The sequence below is a fragment of the Arvicola amphibius genome, chromosome 8 (assembly GCF_903992535.2).
Source record: "Arvicola amphibius chromosome 8, mArvAmp1.2, whole genome shotgun sequence".
Lineage (NCBI taxonomy): Eukaryota > Metazoa > Chordata > Mammalia > Rodentia > Cricetidae > Arvicola > Arvicola amphibius.
This window is the reverse complement of record NC_052054.1, coordinates 73,811,708-73,831,571: the sequence shown is the minus strand read 5'-3', so window position 1 is coordinate 73,831,571 and position 19,864 is coordinate 73,811,708. Positions and strand designations below refer to the sequence as shown.

The 19,864-nt window shown below is 40.9% G+C and overlaps 1 protein-coding gene across 3 annotated transcripts in view; it reads left to right on the top strand.

Moving 5' to 3' along the window:
• LOC119820560 (cytochrome P450 2B1-like) overlaps nt 1–19,010 on the top strand; it is a 35,641-nt gene extending 16,631 nt beyond the window's left edge. For 2 of the 3 annotated variants that reach the window (XM_038339026.2, XM_038339024.2), the window contains exons 7-9: nt 1,277–1,464; nt 1,637–1,778; nt 16,321–19,010. In XM_038339026.2, the coding sequence (XP_038194954.2) occupies nt 1,277–1,464; nt 1,637–1,778; nt 16,321–16,502 (512 nt within the window). In that variant the 3' untranslated portion in view covers nt 16,503–19,010. The remainder of the gene's footprint in view (nt 1–1,276; nt 1,465–1,636; nt 1,779–16,320) is intronic. The other variant, XM_038339027.2, reaches the window with a different exon arrangement.
• Nucleotides 19,011–19,864: the final 854 nt, after the last annotated feature.

Genomic DNA, 19,864 nt, shown 5'->3' with positions numbered 1-19,864 from the left:
ACAGAAACTGTACTAATTAAATCATTGCTTGGGCTATTAGCTCTAGTTTCTTATTGGCTAACTCCTACATATTAATTTAACCTATTTCTATTCATCTGTGTATCGCCACATGGCTGTGGCTTACTGGCTAAAGTTCCAGCATCTGTCGTCTCCAGTGAGGCAACATTGCTTCTCTCTGACTCCGCCTTCCTTCCTTCTAGCATTCAGTTTAGTCTTCCCCACCTACCTAAGTTCTGCCCTATCAACTGGCCCAAAGCAGCTTTTTTAAAATTAACCATTGATATTCACAGCATTCAGAGAGGAATCCAAAATCAGTCCAGTTTTGCTTTGCTCATTTCACTCACCCAGCAATCTTTCCTTTAGTAACCGACTCATCCATTGCTTGACTGACTTACACCCTCACATTCTAAGAATTTGAAATTGATATGATGTTGTGAATTTGTCTTCTGCGACTCATGTGTGGAGGTGGGAGAACAACTTTGTGCAGTTGGGTCTCTCCTGCACATTCACACGGGTTCTGATGTCAAAGCCAGGCTGTCAGGATGGAAATCAATGCATCTGCTAACTGAGCCCTTTCATCGGCCATCATATTCACCAATGTGTTCATATTCCATGTTCAGTTATACACAGGTTAATTTACTTCTCTTTTATTCCTGAGGATATAGCCTCAGATAGTTAACCTGTATTTTTTTTTTTTACAAATGTTCATTGCTGTTTTGTGTGAGGGTGCTGGATGCCCTGGACCCAGAGTCACAGACAGTGTGAGCTGCCATTAAGCTTCAGAGAATTGAACCAGGCTCCTCTTCAAGAGCTGTCAGTGTTCTTATCCACTAACCCATCTCTCCAGCACTCTGAGTTTTTATATATAAATTTCATGCAAAGAATTCTGTCTGTCTGACTCTGTGTTATGTAGGAACACAAATTATAACATTACATTTGAAATGGGAAGAATTCTTACCATCTGCCCCTCAAGCCCTCACTCAGACTGATAAATGAAAAATAACCCTTTCCTGTGGGTTTTCCTTTTCTCTCTTTTATGAGCAAGATTGGAGCTTTAAAGCATGACTGGAAAGAAAGGTTGGAGCTCTAAGCATGACTGGAGAGAAAGGTGCCAAAAAAAGCACAGGTGTGCATGTCCAAGAATGCACTGTGTTTTTCTCAACAGAGTCTCCTGGTTCTGCACTGCCCTAAGGTATTGCTTACAGAAAACAGTGTCTCTGTGCATTGCCTCTGTGAAGGGGACAAGCATTGTCTGTTGTCTCCCATTTCTGTGCAGAGAAAGTCCAAAAGGAGATCGATCAGGTGATCGGCTCACACCGCCCACCAACCCTTGAGGACCGCACCAAAATGCCTTACACTGATGCCGTCATCCACGAGATTCAGAGATTTTCAGATCTTGTCCCGATTGGAGTGCCACACAAAGTCACCAAAGACACTTCGTTCCGAGGGTACCTGCTCCCCAAGGTGAGACCAGCTGCAATTCCACATCTCTATGCCATGATCATCCTCCACTCTCCCAATCACCACCCTCAGCCTGTTTGTGATTTCCTAGCATTCTGGGGTTCCCTGAGGACTGACTGTCTGCATATGGGAATCAGCATATGCTAATATCTTTGTCTCTCACAATGTCTCCTAGAACACTGAAGTGTACCCCATCCTGAGTACAGCTCTCCATGACCCACGGTACTTTAAACAACCAGATATCTTCAATCCTGACAACTTTTTGGATGCCAGTGGGTCTCTGAAGAAAAATGACGCTTTTATGCCCTTCTCTATAGGTGAGAAGGACCTGTGCTTCCTTTCCCAGACACTAGAGGGCAGGCTCACCCTCCAGGACACAGTCAGGATTAGGTCTGTTTACTGAGTCTATTCCAGCTGCTTTGCCTGAATCATCCCTTTCACCCTGGCCACAGTCCCAGGAGGGGGCTCTTGAACATAAGGAGCATTCTACTCAGGAGGATTTTGGAGAGGCATTTAAAAGCTTCTAGACCTGAGCAAATCCATTTTCTTTCTTATTTTATTATTAGGGAAAAACCTTTTTAAACGAGTGAAAACACTTGTCTTTATTCGTGAGTAAATGGCTGACAAAGGAGAACAAAATATGTTCACCACCAGGTTCCTCCCGCTGCTCCCAGCAATAAACAACAGATTAATTAATAGAGGGGATGTGTGATGGAGGAGGGTCATCTGTCTATCTGTTGTTTTATTGGTTAATTAATAAAGAAAACTGTTTGGCCTGATAGGTCAGAACATAGGTAGGCAGGGTAGACAGAACAGAATGCTGGAAGGAAGAAGGCAATGAGACAGACGCCATAGCTCTCCTCTCCAAGATGGACACAGGTTAAGATCTTTCTCGGTAAGACACCACCTCATGATGCTACACAGATTACTAAATATGGGTTAAAGCAAGATGTGAAAATTAGCTAATAAGAGGCTAGAGCTAATGGGCCAAGAAGTGTTTAAAAGAATACAGTTTCTGTGTAATTATTTCGAGTAAAGCTAGCCGGGTGGCGGGAAGCAGCCCGCCGCTCCTATTTCTACAGATGTGTAGACAATTACAATAAAGTAGTCCCACATTGGTTCAGAATGGAGTATAAAGGGTTCTTTATTTAGGGGTAGACTCACAGATCAAAGTGCTCTGCATGAGCAGAGAAAGAACCAAATCCAGCAGCCAAGAGGGCTGTGCACATTGCTACATCTGTTTATATAGTGCATGTAGCCAGGCTCAGAGTGTGCCAGTATCTTAAAGCCTGTTGGCTGAAGGAGTTCCCACAGCAGGGAAAGGATCACAGATATTCCCAGGACAGGATGTTCAGGATGTCTTTAAAGTCAGTGCAGCAATGCCCACGTAAAGTCCCAAAGGAGCAGAAGAAAGTTCCTTCACTTTAGAAAGTGCAATTATCAAAATAATCCATCCGTTGTTTTCCAGTTGCATCAAATCCATCAACTCTTTCTATTAGACATTTGTTCATTAATTTTCACCTTTTATTAAAAATAGATTCTTTCCTCATACAATACATGCTGATTACAGTTTCCCCTTCCAGTCCCTCTCCACCTTCCCTCCCCTCAGGATTCACCCTCTTTCTGTTTCTCATTAGAAAAGAACAGGCTTCTAAGTGATAACAGCCAAATATGATGAAATTAAATAGAAGATATAACAAAATCCATCACTCCAATGTTATACAGTGCAAACCTACAGAAGGGGCAGAGCCCAAGAGAAGGCACTAGAACCAGAGACCACTCATTCGCACACTCGGGAACCCATGGGAACACTAAACCGAAAGCTCTAAGATGTGCACAGAGGACCTGGTGCAGCCCCGAGCAGGCCCTGTGCCTGCTGCCTCAGTCTGAGTTCATACGAGCTGTGCTCAGTTGGTTCAGAGCCTCGTTCTCTTGGTGTCCTGAATCCCCTCCGACTCTTACCCTCTGTCTGCCTTCTCCTCCTCTGGGTGCTCTGAGCTCTGAGGGGAGGGTTTTGACAAAGATTTTCCATTCAGAGCTCTGTATTCCAAGATTTCTCTCTGTGTGATACATCTGGCTGTGTCTCTCTGAATTTGTTTTTATCTGCTGCAGGGGGAAGCTTCTCTGGCGATGGCTGAATAAGGAGGGCTCTGATCTATGAGAGTAGCAGAATATCTTCAGGGGTCATTTTGTTGTTACTTTTATTTTTCTTTTTGAGCGGTAGCATTTTTTTATCCTAGCCCCTGGTTCCTGGTCACTCAAGTAATGCCGCATATTTAAACCATACATTGGATAATTACTCCCACAATGCACTGCATTGTGCCACTGTTGAGCCCTAGTATATCGTCCAGGCAGGATAGCATGGTTCATCAAAGATTTTGTGGCTGGGTTGGTGTATATATTTCTCATTTGGTAGCCTGAAGAATACTTCCTATATCAAAGATGCTAGATCACGGGTGTAAAGGTTCTATATAGACACCAGCTAGATGTCTCCAGTCCAGTGAGTTGTGTGGGAATGGTCTTCAGCAATGAGGCCTTGCTGTCAGTTTGTGGGGTCACCTTCTGTCTTGGAAATAGCCTTGAGTTGTTTGGGGTTTGGGACCCCTTTGACCAGTAACTTAATTGAATGTAGCCCAGTCCTGGTACTAGAAGCTTCATTTAGTGAGAAGAGATGGCTAGTTGGGACCATGTCTCCCTCATTATTTGGAGACTTCATGAGGCTCGCTTTCCTGTAGTTTAGGAAATTCTACTGCACTAGTTTTTCACACCAACACTCAATGCCCCTCAGTTCTAGCTGTCTCTGCCCACACTCTATCCCTCAAGTCCATCCACCTGATCTTCCCATTCCTGTTACCCCTAGTCCACCCATGAACTCTATTCTATTTTTCCCTCTCAGAGAAATTTATATTCCCCTCCTAGTACTTTTGTCTGTATCTAACCTTTCTGGGTCTGTGGATTGTAGCTTAGTTATCATTTATTTAATGGCTAATATCCACTTGTAAGTGAGTACATGCCATGTTTATCTTTCTGGTCTGGGCTACCTCACTCAGGATTTTTTTTTCTAGATGCTTCCATTTGCCTGCAAATTTCATGATGCCAGTTTTTTTTTTTTAAACATCCAAATAATACCCCATTGTATATATGTAACACATCTTCTTTATCCTTCTGATAAGGAACGTGTAGGTTGTTTCCAATTCTGGCTATTAGAAAAAGAGCAACAATGAGCACGGTTGAGAAAGTATTCGTGTGGTAGGATTAAGTGTCCTTTGCGTATATGCCCAAGAGTGGTATAGCTAGGTCTTGAGATAGATCAATTTCTTACTTTCTAAGGAACTACCACACTGATTTCCATAGTGGATGTACAAGTGTGCACTCCCACCAGCAATGGAAGAGTGTTCCCCTTACTCTACATCCTCTCCAGCATGAGCTGTCACTTGTGTTATTGATCCTAGCCATTCTAAGCATGTAAGATGGAATCTCCTAGTCATTTTTATTTACATTTTTCTGAAGACTAAGAGTGTTGAACATTTCGTTAAGTTTTTTTTCTGCCATTTGAGTTTTTCCTACTGAGAATTCTCTGTTGTGAACAGTATCCCATTTTTAAATTGGATTATCTGATCCTTTATGTCTAATTTTTTGAGTTCTTTATATATTTTGAATATTATTTCAGCTTTAGATGTGGAGTTGGTAATAATGTTTTCCATTCCATAAGTTGACTCTTTGTACAAATGATAGTGTCCTTTTCCTTGCAAAACCTTAGTTTCATAAGTTTTACAAGATCACTTTTAATAGTTGATCTTGGTGTCCATATTCTTGTTCTGTTAAGAAAGTCATCACCTGTGTCAATGAGTTCAATGCTATTCCCCACTCTCTCCTCCATTATGTTCAGTGTGTCTGGTTTATGTTAAGGATTTGATCCATCTCAAGTTGAGTTGTGTGTGGTGTGGTGAGTGTGGACCTACTTGCATTCTCCTATATGCAGTCATCCATTAAGACCAGCACCATTTATTGAGGTTGCTGTCTTTTTTACCAGTGTATATTTCTGGCTTCTTTTGGAGGATGTTGTTTTTACTATGCTAACCCTACTGATTCATCAGCATGGGAGATCTTTCCATCTTCTCATGTCTTCTCCAATTCTTTCTTCAAAGACTGGAAGTTTTTATTGCACAAGTCTTTCAGCCATTTTAGATTCCTCTGTGGAGAGTTCTCTGTTTAGGTCTGTACTCCGTTTTTTTTTTTTTATTGGATTATGTGTTCTTTTGATGACCAATTTCTTGAGTTACTTGTATATTTTGTAGATCAGACCTCTATCTGATGTGAGGTTGGTGAAGGTATTTTCCCATTCTTTAGGCTGTTGTTTTGTCTTGTTGACCACGTCCTTTGCTTTACAGAAGCTTTTCAGTTTAAGGAGATCCCATTTATTAATTTTTTCAGTGTCTGTGTTGCTGAGGTTATATTTAGGAAGTGGTCTCAAGTGCCAATGTGTTCAAGCGTATTTCCCACTTTCTCTTCTATAAGGTTCAGTGTGGCTGGCTTTATGTTGAGGTCTTTGATCCATTTGGACTTGAGTTTTGTGCATGGTGATAGATATGGATCTATTTTCATTCTTCTACATATTGATATCCAGTTATGCCAGTACCACTTGTTGAATATGCTTTCTTTTTTCCATTTGATTTTTTTTTTGCTTCTTTGTTAAAAATCAGGTGTTAAAAGATGTGTGGATTGATATCTGGGTCTTCTATTCTGGTCCATTGGTCCTCTTGTCTGTTCTTATGCCAAGGCTGTTTTCAGTACTGTAGCTCTGTGGTAGAGTTTGAAGTCAGGGATTGTGATGCCTCCAGAAGTTCTTTTATTGTACAGGATTGTTTTGGCTATCCTGGGTTTTTGGTTTTTCCATATGAAGTTGAGTATTGTTCTTTCAAGGTCTGTAAAGAATTCTGTTGAGATTTTGATGGGGATTGCTTTGAATCTGTAGATTGCTTTTGGTAGGGTTGCCATTTTTATTATGTTGATCTTACCTGTCTAAGAGCATAGGAGATCTTTCCATTTTGTTTTATCTTCTTCAATTTCTTTCTTCAAAAACTTAAAGTTCTTGTTGAGCAAGTCTTTCCCTTCTTTAGTTAGTGTTACTCTAAGATATTTTATGTGATTTGTAGCTATTGTGAAAGGTGATGTTTCTCTGATTTCTTTCTCAGCTTCTTTATCATTTATATATAGGAGGGCTTCTGATTTTTTGAGTTGATCTTGTATCCTGCCACATTACTGAAGGTATTTTTTTCTTAATCTAGTGTTGGTTTTATTGATGTGGGAAAAGTATTAAATTACCTTCAGACCAAATGAATAATTCTATTATTAAGTGGATAAACTTGTGGAATAATTTCTGAATTATTTGTATAGAATGCCTAACTGCCTAATCAACTTTTTAAATTGATTTATTATATTATTACTTTAAAGATACCAATCCAAATTCTCACCCTCTCCCCTCACCCCACTCCCTTCCCTTTCCCTCCACAGACCCTCCCACCCCACCACCTTCCAAACCTAAGAGAGGGCCATGCACCCCGCCCTGTGGAAAGTTCAAGGCCCTCCCTACTACATCTAGGTTGAGCAAGGTTTACATCCAAAGGGAATAGGATCCCAAGAAGCCAGTACATGCAGTAGAGACAAATCTCAATGTCACTATCAGTGGTCCCTCAGTCTGCCCCAGCTGTCAACCAACCCCCTTCAAAGGGGCTTGGTTGTTCCCATGCTCGTTCACTCCCAGTCCAGTTGGAGTTGGTGAGCTCCCATTAGCTCAAGCAAACTGTATCAGTGGATGACCCCTCATGGTCTTGAATTACTTGCTCATACTCTCACTCCTTCCACTCTTCAACTGGATCTTGGAGCTCAATCCAGTGCTCCGATGTGGGTCATTGCCTCTGTCCCCATCTGTTGTTGGACAAAGATTCTATGGTGATATTTAAGATAATTATCAGTCCAACTACAGGGTAAGGCCAGTTCAGACACCCTCTCCTCTATTGCTTAGAGTCTTAGCTGGGGTCATCCCTGTGGGTTCTTGGGCATCTTTCTAGAGCCTGGATTCTTGCTAACTCCATAATGGCCTTCTCAATCAAGATACCTTTTTCATTGCTCACATATCTGTCCTTCCTCCATCTCAACTATCCCATTCCTTCAAGTTCTCCTCAACCCCTCCTTCTCTTCTTCTTTTTACCCCTGCCCCCTGCTCCCAAATTTTTGTCTGATTCCAAATTCCAAGTGGGTCTATATATGTTTTTCTTTGGGTTCACCTTATTACTTAGTTTCTCTAGGATCATGAACTATAAGCTTGATGCCCTTTGTTTATGACTAGTATCCACTTGTGAGTGAGTACATACAATATTTGTTTTGGGGGGGTCTGAGTTACCTCACTCAGGATTGTGTTTTCTAATTTTATCCATTTGCATGCAAAATTCAAGATGTCATTATTTTTTACCGCTGAGTAGTACACTAATATGTAGATTGCTACACTTTCTTTATCCATTCTTTAGTTGAGGGGCATCTAGGCTGTTTCCAGGTTATGGTTATAACAAATAATTCTGCTATGAACATAGTTGAACAAATACTTTTATAGTATGATTAAGCATATTTGGGGTATATTCTCAAGAGTGGTATTGCTAGATGCTGAGGTAGGTTGATTCCCAATTTCCTGAGAAATTGCCACACTGATTTCCAAAGTAGATACACAAGTTTGCATTCCCACCAGCAATGGATGAGTGTTCCCCTTGCTCCACATCCTCTCCAGCATAAGCTATCATTAGTGTTTTTGGTCTTAGCCATTCTGACAGGAGTAAGATGGTATCTCAGAGTTGTTTTGATTTGCATTTCCCTAATAGCTAAGGACAAAGAACGTGTTTCTTTGGCCATTTGAAATTCTTCTGTTGAGAATTCTCTGTTTAGTTCAGTATATTGCTTTTTAATTGGATTATTTATAATTTTAATATTTAATTTCTTGAGTTCTTTATATATTTTGGAGATCAGTGCTTTGTCTGATGTGGGGCTGGTGAAGATTTTTCCCATTCAGTAGGTTGCCTTTATGTCTTATTTACTGTGTCCTTTGCTTTACAGAATCTTCTCAGTTTCAGGAGGTTCCATTTATTTATTGTTGCTCTTATTGTCTGTGCTACTGGGGTTATATTTAGGGAGCATCTTTTGGGTATATTTCCAAAATTTAGGAAGTGGTCTCCTGTGCCCATGCATTGAAGGTTACTTCCCACTTTCTCCTCTATCAGGGTCAGTGTGGTTGGGTTTATATTGAGATCTTTAATTCATTTGGACTTGAGTTTTATGCATGGCAACAGTTATGGATCTATTTTCATTCTTCTACAGGATGACATCCAGTTACGCCAGCACCATTTGTTGAAGATGCTTTCTTTTTTCCATTGTATCTTCTTTACTTCTTTGTCAAAAATTAGGTGTTCATAAGTGTGTGGGTTAATATTCAGGTGTTCAATTAGATTCCATTGGTCAATATCTCTCTTTTTATGCCAATACCAAGCTGTTTTCATTACTGTAGCTCTGTGATAGAGTTTGATGTCAGGGATGGTGATGCCTTTGGCAGTTCCTTTATTATACAGGATTGTTTGGCTATCCTGGGGTTTTGGTTTTTCCATATGAACTTGAGTATTATTCTTTAAAGGTCTTTTAAAAATTGTGTTGGGATTTTGATGGGGATTGCATTAAATCTATAGATTGCCTTCAGTAAGACTGCCATTTTTACTATGTTGATCCTTCCTATCCAAGAGCATGAGAGATCTTTCCATTTTGTGGTATCTTCTTCAAATTCTTTCTTCAAAGACTTAAAGTTCTTACCAAATAAGTCTTTTACATCCTTTGTTAGTGTTACCCCCAGATATTTTATGTGATTTGTAGCTATTGTGAAAGGTGAAGTTTCTCTGATTTCCCTCTCAGCTTCTTTATCCTTCATTTATATAAGGGCTACTGATTTTTTTTAGTTGATCTTGTATCCTGCCACATGACTGAAGGTATTTATCAGCTGTAGGAGTTCTCTGGTAGAGTTTTTAGGGTCACTTATGTACACTATCATATCATCAGCAAATAACAAAAGTTTAACTTCTTCCTTTCCAATTTGAATCTCTTTGATCTCCTTATTTTGTCTTATTGCTATTGCTAAAACTTCAAGAACTATGTTGAAGAGATATAGAGAGAGCAGACAGCCTTGTCTTGTTCCTGATTTCAGTGGAATCGCTTTGAGTTTCTCTCCATTTAATTTGATGTTATCTGTCAGATTGCTATATATTGTTTCTATTATATTTAGATATGATCCTTGTATCCCTAATATCTCCAAGACCTTTATCATGAAGGGGTATTGAATTTTGTCAAATGATTTTTCCACATCTAATGAAATGATCATATTTTTTTCTATCAGTTTATTTATATGATGGATTACATTGATAGATTTTCTTATGTTGAACCACCCCTGCATCTCTGGGATGAAGCCTACTTGGTCATGATGGATGATTTTTTTATATGTTCTTGGATTTGGATTGCCAGAATTTTATTGAGAATTTTTGCATGTTCATAAGTGAGATTGGTCTGTAATTTTTTTTCTTGGTTGAGTCTTTGTGCAGTTTTGGTATCAGGGTAACTGTTGCTCTATAAAAAGAGTTTGGCAGTGAGCCTTCTGTTTCTATTATGTAGAACATTTTGAGGAGTATAAGTATTAGCTCTTCTTGGAAGTTCTGGTAGAATTCTCCACTAGAAACATCTAGCCCTGGGCTTTTTTGGTTGGGAGCTTTTTGATGACAGCTTCTATCTCCTTGCAGCCTATAGGTCTATTTAAACTGCTCACTGGGTCTTGATTTAATTTTGGTAGATGGTATCTATCTAAAAAAAATTGTCCATTTAGTTTACATTTTCCAATTTTGTGGAGTACAGGTTTTTTTAGTACAACCTAATGATTCTCTGAATTTCCTCAGTGTCTGTCATTATGTCCCCCTTTTCATTTATGATTTTGTTAAATTGGATGTACTCTCTCTCTGCCTTTTGATTAGTTTGGATAAGGGGTTTTCAGTCTTGTTGATTTTCTCAAAGAACCATCTCTTTGTTTTATTAATTCTTTGGATGGTTTTCTGTGTTTCTATTTACTTGATTCCAGCCCTCAATTTGATTATTTGCTGTCTTCTTCTCCTTATGGGTGAGTCTGCTTCTTTTTCTCTAGAGCTTTCAGGCATGCTGTTAGGTCACTGATGCGAGCTTTCTCCATTTTCTTTATGTGGGTACTTAGTGCTATGAACTTTTCTCTTAGCACTGCTTTCATAGTGTCCCATAGGTTTGGATATGTTGTGCCTTCATTTTCATTGAATTCAAGGAAGGTTTTAATTTCTTTCTTTATTTCTTCCTTGACCCAGCATGGTTCAGTAGTTGACTGTTCAGTTTCCATGAGTTTGTAGGCTTTCTGGGAGTAGTATTGTTGTTAATTCTAACTTTATCAGATCCATGTTGATCTGATAAGACACAATGGGTTACTCCAATTTTTTGTATCTGTGGATGTTTGCTTTGTTACTGAGAATGTGATCAATTTTAGAGAAGGTTCCATGAGGTGCTGAGAAGAATATATATTCTTTTTTGTTTGGGCGGAATGTTCTATAGATGTCTGTTAAGTCCATTTGATTCATTACATCTGTTAGTTCTCTTATTTCTCTGTTAAGTTTCTGTCTTTTTGACCTTTCCATTGTCGAGAGAAGACTGTTGAAATCTCCTACTATTAGTGTGTGGGGTTTGATGTGCGATTTAAGTTTTAGTAATGTTTCTTTTACATATGTGGGTGCTCTTGTATTAGGGGCATAGATATTCAGGATTGAAACTTCATCTTGATGAATTGTTCCTGTTATGAGTATAAAATGTCCGTCACCATCTCTTCGGATTGATTTTAGTTTGAAATCAATTTTGTTAGCTATTAGGATAGCCATACCCACTTGTTTCTTAGGTCCATTTGATTGGAAAACCTTTTTCCAACCCTTTACTCTGAGGTAGTGTCTGTCTTTGAGGTTGAGGTATGTTTCTTGTAAACAGCAGAATGTTGGATCCTGTTTTCATATCCATTCTCTTATCCTGTGTCTTTTTATAGGTGAATTGAGACCATTGATATTAAGCAATATTAATGACCAGTGGTTGTTAGCTCTGCTTATCTTTTGGTAGTAGTGTTTGTGTGTTTACCTTCTTTGGGTTATGTTGGTGAAGGGTTATCAGATGCCTGTATTATTTTGGGTGTGGTTAGCTTCCTTGGGTTGAGGTTTTCTTTCTAGTACTTTCTGTAAGTCTAGGTTTGTGGATACATATTGTTTAAATCTGTTTTGTCATGGAATATCTTGTTTTCTCCATTGATGGTGAAAGAAAGCTTGGCTGGATATAGTAGTCTGGGCTTGCATCCATCGTCTCTTAGTTTCTGCAGCACATCTATCCAGGACCTTCTGGCTTTCATGGTTTGCATTGAGAAGTCAGGTGTAATTCTGATATCCTTCTTTAGTTTGGGAAAGTTTTCTTCTATAATTTTGTTGAATATATTTTCTGTGCCTTTGAGCTAGAATTCTTCTCTTTCTTCTACTTCTATTATTCTCAGGTTTGGTCTTTTCATGGTGTCCCAGATTTCCTGAATGTTTTGTATTAAGAATTTGTTGGATTTAATGTTTTCTTTGACCAATGAGTCTATTTCCTCAATAGTATCTTCAGCGCCTGAGATTCTTTCTTCTATCTCTTATATTCTGTTGGTTATACTTGTCTCTGTAGTTCCTGTTTGTTTACCCAGATTTTCCATTTCCAGAGTTCCCTCAGTTTGTGTTTTCTTTATTACCTCTATTTCAGTCTTCAAGTCTTGAACTGTTTCCTTCACCTGTTTGATTGCTTTTTCTTTGTTTTCTTAGGTTTCTTTGAGGGATTTATTAATTTCTTCCAGCTTTCTGTTTGTCTTCTCCATTTCTTTAAGAGAGTTTTTACTTTCTCTTTAAAGGTCTCCATCATTTTCATAAAGTTACATTTAAAGTCATTTTCTTCTACATCTTCTATATTAGGATGATCAAGTCTTCTTGTTGTATGTTCGCTGGGTTCTGGTATTACCATGTTGCTTTTTAGGATGTTGGAGGAATTCTTACATTGGTGCCTTCCCATCTCTTCCTCTGATGTCCACCAAGTATTGGTCTCAAGGAGCTTGCAGGGAATGGCGCGTTGGGGATGGGGTGGATTGATGGCTAGCAAGACAGCTCCCTGCTAGTGGCTAGGAATGCCTAAGGGAGCTGGGTGGGGGGGCCCCTGGCTTTTCTCCCATGTGGAGGTTTTAGGGTCCAGGGCCACAGGACCAACTGACTCACCTCTAATGTCCATCAAGTATTATACTCCAAGGACCTCGCAGAGAATAGCAGGTAGGGGTGGGGTGGATTGATGGCTAGCCATTACTGAAGGTATTTATCAACTGTAGGAGTTCCCTGGTAGAGTTTTTGGGGACACTTATGTATACTATCATATCATCTGCAAATAATGAAAATTTTAGTTCTTCCTTTCCAGTTTGAATCCCCTTGATCTCTTCTTGTTGTCTTATTGTTCTAGCCAGAACATCACAAACTATGTCGAATAGTTATGGAGAGAGTAGACAATTTTGTCTTTTTCCTGATTTTAGTGGAATCACTTTGAGTTTCTCTCCATTTGATGTTGGATTGCTATATATTGCTTGAAAAAAATAACTTGTATAGTTCCTGTTCTAACTTCTAAATTTTTCATTTCCAGAAATCCCCCTATTTGAGTTTTCTTTATTGTTTCTATTTCCATTATCAGGTGTTAAAGAGTTTTTTCTTTGCAGTGCTTGTGTTTTCCTGGGTTTCTTGAAGAGATTTATTCATTTCCTCTTTAAGGATCTCCATCATGTTCATAAGGCAATTTTAATGTCTTTTTCTTGGGCTGAAACCATGTTTGAATGCTCAAGGTCAGCTGTGGTAGGGTTCCTGGGCTCTCGTGGAGACACATTGTCCTGGCTATTACTGATTGTGTTTTTATGCTGGCATCTAGGAATCTGGTTTAGGGGTGATTATAGGTCTAGGTGCTGATTTCCTGGTTTGTCTTTGTTGGGTGGGTGTTTGGTTTCTTGGTTTCTGAGTTTTAGGGGAGCATGATGGCTGTGTGTTGCCTCATAGGAAACTTTCTGTGGACCTGTTTCCCTGTCCTGCCCAGCTGGTATGTTCCCAGGGAATGCCTGCTGGTGTTGGAGGCTGGGATAATGGGATAAGTTGGGGGAAATGAAGACTGGAAGAGAAGATCTTTGTGATCCATTGGGGATGGGGTCAGGGAGGAAAGGGAGAACACAGCAGGCATTCTGCTGCAGAGCTGGAGCTGAGACTGGGGCAGTGGGGGTGGATCTGGAGAATCAGAAGGAGAGGTGTGGATTCTCTGTCAGCCTACCTGCTTCCCTGTTCAGAGTGGCCTTTGGTTAGTAAGGGGTGCCTGCTGGGAAGATCAGGGAAATCCAAAGAGATGGGGAGTGTGGATAGAGAAGGCTGCAGTAAGGGTTCTGTTGCAGACATGGGGTGAGGACTGGGGTTTGGGTCTTGGGGAACAGAGGGAGAGGTGAAGATCTGCAGTCAGCCTACCTGGATCCAGGGCAGGAGTGGCCTGTGGGTTAGCAGAGAGAGTGTGAATTGTTTTTCATAGGGAACAACAACAAGAACAAATGACATCATCTATGAACTGCCATGAGCTTGTAAGGTCTTGGGGCTAGGGAGGGATTTATCTGTGAGCCCTGGGAAGATGAGGCATGTCATGGCACACCTGTCTATTTGTCTTAAATATTCTTTGGCTTGTTAAACTCTAAGAGAGATCAAAATTACTAACATTTATTTTTTCCAAGAAGCCATTCATGATGGACAAACTCCTGAACTAGAGGAAGGTCAGAGTTACAACACATATCAGTGTCTGTAGACCAGAGGGTGCCAGGCATGGACACACAGCTTGATGGGTGCCAGCTCTGCTTTTGCCTTACTTGGCCATGCTGAGATAGTTGGCAGCTGGAGGTAGATCAACTGCTGTGAGTAACTGAGATTTGTTCTTCACTGGAATAATATAATCTCAAGTTGGTGTGTAGTTCAGTTGCTGGTATTTGGTTAGTTTATTACATACAGAAGCTGCCTCTGGCCAAGTTTAATTCACTTGAATGGACTCTATGGGATGTAAACATAGAAAATTTGTGTTCAGGTTTCTTATCTTTTGGAGAAAGAAAGGCTCTAGAAACAATTAGTTAGCTTTTAGTTGCCTCCCACCACCCTCATGCTAGGGATGGAGCCCAAGGCTGTGATACCATGGTAAGCAAGTTCTCTTCCAATGAGTCCACACCTCTAGCCTCCCCCTTGTGCATTCTAGAGATGTTCTCCTGCTGAGCACATCTGTCCTCATACCCTCAGAGAGGGATTTACGGCAAGTGTTTTCCTGCTGAGCCATGTCTCCTCTACAAAATTGTCTAGTCCTGAGTGGCAAGTTACCTTAGTGTCCCTGGGCTCAGCCCTGCTCCTGAATTGTTCACATGACTGTCCCAAGAGTAGAAATGCAGGGATGTGAAAAATAAACTGAGACAAATCAATGATAGAGAGGTATGGAGGTTGAGACAGATTCCAATAAAGAGAGATACACAGAGACACAAGAAATCTACAAGAGGAGAAGATGTGTGGTAGGAATCAGAGCATGGACATGAGAGAGAAGAAGATGGGTGAAGAACCATGTGTGATGATGTAAGTCAGGAAGAGAGGAAGGGGAGAGAAAAGGGAGGGGGAAAAGGCACAACTAGAAAGAGACCAAGAAGCAGGAGGGAAGACACAGAAGGAAGATGTGACAAGATGTCCTGGAGAGAAAAACAGGATGGGCTGAGATGCTATCTAGGGAGTTTAGAAAGACACAAGTGAATGGAATGGATCAAAAGACACATAGTAGTGATATGTACAGACACAGGTTCAGGTAGTCTGCCATTGGCCGAAAGAAAAAGGGAGAGAGAGAGAGAGAGAGAGAGAGAGAGAGAGAGAGAGAGAGAGAGAGAGAAGTGAGAGTGGGAATGAGAGACAGGGGGGACAGAGAAAGGGGAGAGACAGAGAACACTTGGTATGCAGTCCATCATCTTCCTGCCGTAGTCTCCCAAGTGCTGCACTTGCAGGCAGATGCCTCCATGCCTGGCCTTGATATAGGACCCTTGATATCATCCAGTTCTTAATCTAGAAGTCTTTGTAAACAGCACCTTCACCCTCAGGGCAGCCAATGAGATGGGGACCAATCTCCCCATGTGAGAAAAGAAGCAACATTAAAGATGTAATATTATAAGTGTGTACACATACACACTTCATTCCTACTCTAAGTGTGTTCTTACAATTCTGTAACAAAGGTCTCTGATAATAAAAGCTAGAAATCTGTTAGAAATGACCAGAGGCATCCACCAACAATTTGTCTTGCATTTTATGATTGATTTATTATATGTATTTGCATGCCTATACATGTAAGCTATGATGGGTATATATATATGATGGGTATATATATATGTTTATGACAGAAAACAGACTGTGAGAGTTTGGTCTCTCCTTGTAATGTGTGGATCCAGTGGGTGAACACATGTTCTCAGGATTGATGGCAGATGCCTTCCGTGCTAAGAAGTCTTACTGGCCCTAACACCAATTCTTTAAGGTTTTGGGAATCTCTCAACATTCTCAATTGAATTGCAGATTGAGGGTCAAACTCATTCTTATCCATTGCAATGGGAGAGTTGTCTGGGTTTAGGGAAGGGACAGTCTGAAGTTTGTATACTCACCCGGGGCTCACATGGCTCATTCTCTGTGCCCACAGGAAAGCGCATTTGTCTCGGCGAAAGCATTGCCCGCAATGAATTGTTCCTTTTCTTCACCACCATCCTCCAGAACTTCTCTGTGTCCAGTCCCGTGGCTCCTAAGGACATTGACCTCAGGCCCAAGGAGAGTGGCTTGAACAATGTGCCCCCAACATACCAGATCTGCTTCTTGGCCCGCTGACTGAGCTGAGGTGGCCAGGTGTCTCCACTCCTGTTAAGAATGGCCCCATCTTTCTGCCTCTGGGAGATCTGCTGCCAACCAGGCCATAGGTCACTGCTCACACAGTTCCACCTTACTGCAGCTTCTGCAAAGCTCCGAGGTGTGTTCTTCTGCCCTGACAATGGCACTGGGAAAATCACTCAATGTCTTTCTTGATGTGTGAACCAAGAGACTTCTGGAGGCCACATCTCATGCTGAGTCAGTTCCCTATTGCGCCCAAATTCCACAGTTTCCACGTAGAAACTTCTGGTGCTCAGTGAAACAATCTAATGAATGTCGGAGGTCATGTCAGAGGAGGAATAGGTGGAAATTGAAGTTCAAGGTGTCAGCTCACCAGGAGGAAAATTCCCTGATGGGTCAATTTCATTTAAACTATGAAACCACAGACTCTGGAGTGTCTCTTGCTTCTGCTGTCCCTTTACATGTTTACGCATTTTTATCTGTGGATTGTCAAGAAGATGATTTCTCCCTAAATATACTGTCTAATTAATATAATGTTAGCTTATATAGAATTTTGAGAAAATAAAATAAATAACAAGGAAATGATACACAGTCAGGGCCTATGAGTTTCCCCTAAGTGACTATTGCAGAACACAACTCAGGTTAAGAAAAGCAATGACCCAGGCTGTTTCAAATTCCTTGAATCTTAGTGCTAGAAAAGGCAGTCACAGGTTTTGGTTGCATCATTAGTTGAAACAAAGCTTCAAAATAACTTTAGATCAGACCAGATGCACTGAAAATAATGTTTTTAAGATAAACTGCCCTAGAAAAACAATTTAAAGTTCACAATGACACATGGCTGAGCTGTCAATTTATGTAGGCTAGAGTCATAAGTACAAAACAGCCCAATTATTGCCAGCTGACAGATGACTAATTTCTTACACCCATTCCTGACCTAAATTGCTGAAATGGTATACACCATGAAGATTTGAATTTCAGCTGACTGACTTTTTTATGTATATAAGTTTTGGGTCCTGGTATTGTACAAATAAATGGGAGTAGAACACCAAAGTCTAGAAATAGAAGCAACTTTTTGTTCAGGAGCTCCATTGGGGAAGAAAATTCTGATTATTCAGGATTGTAGAGAGTAATTTGACTCTGTAGCCCCCCAAGAGGGAACTGCAGGTTTCTTTTTGTGGTCTGTGGTCACACATAGGACAGAAAGTACATTTTGAGATTTAAAGCATCATGGTGACACAGTATCCAGGAGTGCAGACTGAGCTGAAGCTAAGAAATTTACAGTATCTTGGGAATGATGCCTTGAGCCTGAACTAGAGGATTTATGACACTCCAGGCACCTCTGAGAGCCCAAGAGAGCCTGGAATTTAGGATTTCTAACTATAGAGTGTTAGTTCAAAATGTTTACACGGTTGTGGGTTAGTTTGAATCGCCTTTCCCCTGACTGGGAGGATGGAAATGAAAGTTCTTTGTGAGGGGAATGTGGTACAGGAGTGGTATTGGGATATCCTGACTTATCGGGAAGCCTCTGCCACTTAATGACAGCTCTCAACTGAAGGGGTAGAGAGGCTTATATAGGGAATTTTAGGGGTGGAGTTTTCCCAGGGAGAAAAGGAATTGGTTAATTTTTCCCTGTTCAGGGATTGGTCAGGGGCAGAGATGGCTCTGATTTCAGGGCCAAACTGTATTTCTTTCACTGGTTCTTTTTAGCTTTTGACTCTAATCTTAGGACCAGGGCATGTTTCTTTCACGGGCTCTACTTCTAGGAATAAAGTGTGTTTCTTTGACACTAGTTTCAGAGCCAGGACACATGTCTTTAGTACTAGGTTCAGGGATAAAGATGTTTCTTTCCTGACTCAGGCCTCAAATACAGGGTATGTTTCTACTGGATCTGGGTTCAGGGTCAGGGTGCTCAGTGATTGATCAGTTTCCTGCCCTGCTATTGGTTGGTTCAGTTAGGCAGTTGGGCAGGGGAAGAGGTGGCTCTGCCTTCATGGCCAAACTATGTTTCTTTCGCTGGTCCTTTTTAGCTTTTTTACTCTAATCTTAGGATTAGGGCATACTTCTTTCACTGGCTCTACTTCTAGGGACAAAGTGTGTTTGACACTAGTTTCAGAGCTAGGGCACATGTCTTTAGTTCTGGGTTTAGGGATAAAGATGTTTCTCTCTCTGGCCTCAATCTAGGGTTTGTTTTTTTTTCTCTAACTCTGGGTTCAGAGTCAGGGTCTCAGTGATTGGTTGGTTTCTTGCCCCGGTTGTCCCTTTTACTTTGTGACTCCTGCATTGCCTAAAAGACAATTGTGGTGTATAAGCCATGGAGGGAGAGTGAACAACATGAGAAGAGACTTAAAATGTAAATCATCAGGACAGTGTGTGAGTGTCTTTTTTTTCCCTAACCCTCAGACAGAAAAGTCTTAGCTACACCGATGCTGTGGATTTCCCTTTGAACACTGTGCTGCCTGAAGGCTGGCCCTCCGGTCTGCAATAAATGGACTCTGCATTTGGTCTGAATTCTGTGTCTGTAGGCTTGTCTAAAATGTGTATGGTTCGTGTAAACAGAATCACACAGTGTGTGATTGTTGGTGTCTGGCGTCTTTTATTTCACACATTATTATGTGGGTTCCTATGCTTTGCAGGCACAGTCACATCATCCACACGCTGTAGATTAGACCAGATACATTGCTTTAGGCTTTAGTATAGTCTCATGATCTTTCTCAGAAAAAGCACAATACCTTCTCTCATGTGTTCTGCCAGCAGAGGAAGTGGTCCAGATTTAGGGTGGGTCTTCCTGCTTCTAATAAACTAATAAGAAAACCCTCACAGGATGCCAGCAGCCTCGGCTTTAGTTGATGTCTGATACAGTCAAGTTAACTCTCAAGAGCAGCCACCACAGTGCCCAGTCCCCTGACCTCCTGGCTACTCTTACATGTGACCTCTTCATTATCTGGTAACTAAGTTTATTTTCATAAGGATTTCTTACTGCAAACTCCATCACATTCATGCCAGGTTTGTGAATGAACCATCTCTTTCCTTGTTCCCTGCTCCATCATGAGAACCTGGTAGAGCAGGTGGCTGATGTTTAATACAGTGGAATAGTAGCCAGCAAGTAAATAAACAACTCGATATAGTGACACCATGAGTAAATACTTAAACTTGCCCCGTGAGCTGCTGGACCTTGTCTGCCTAATCTCTGTCAGTCTCTTATGAGGACCACAGGAAATCTTTGTCCCCATAGTGTCCAGGAAGACCCCAGTTCTGTGACTCATCTGTGCTTGCTGTCTTTGCACCTTCTGACATATGTGTCTGGGAGCGACCCTTTGAGTGGTGTCCCCTGAGAATAGCCTCTACACACCACACTGCTGAGA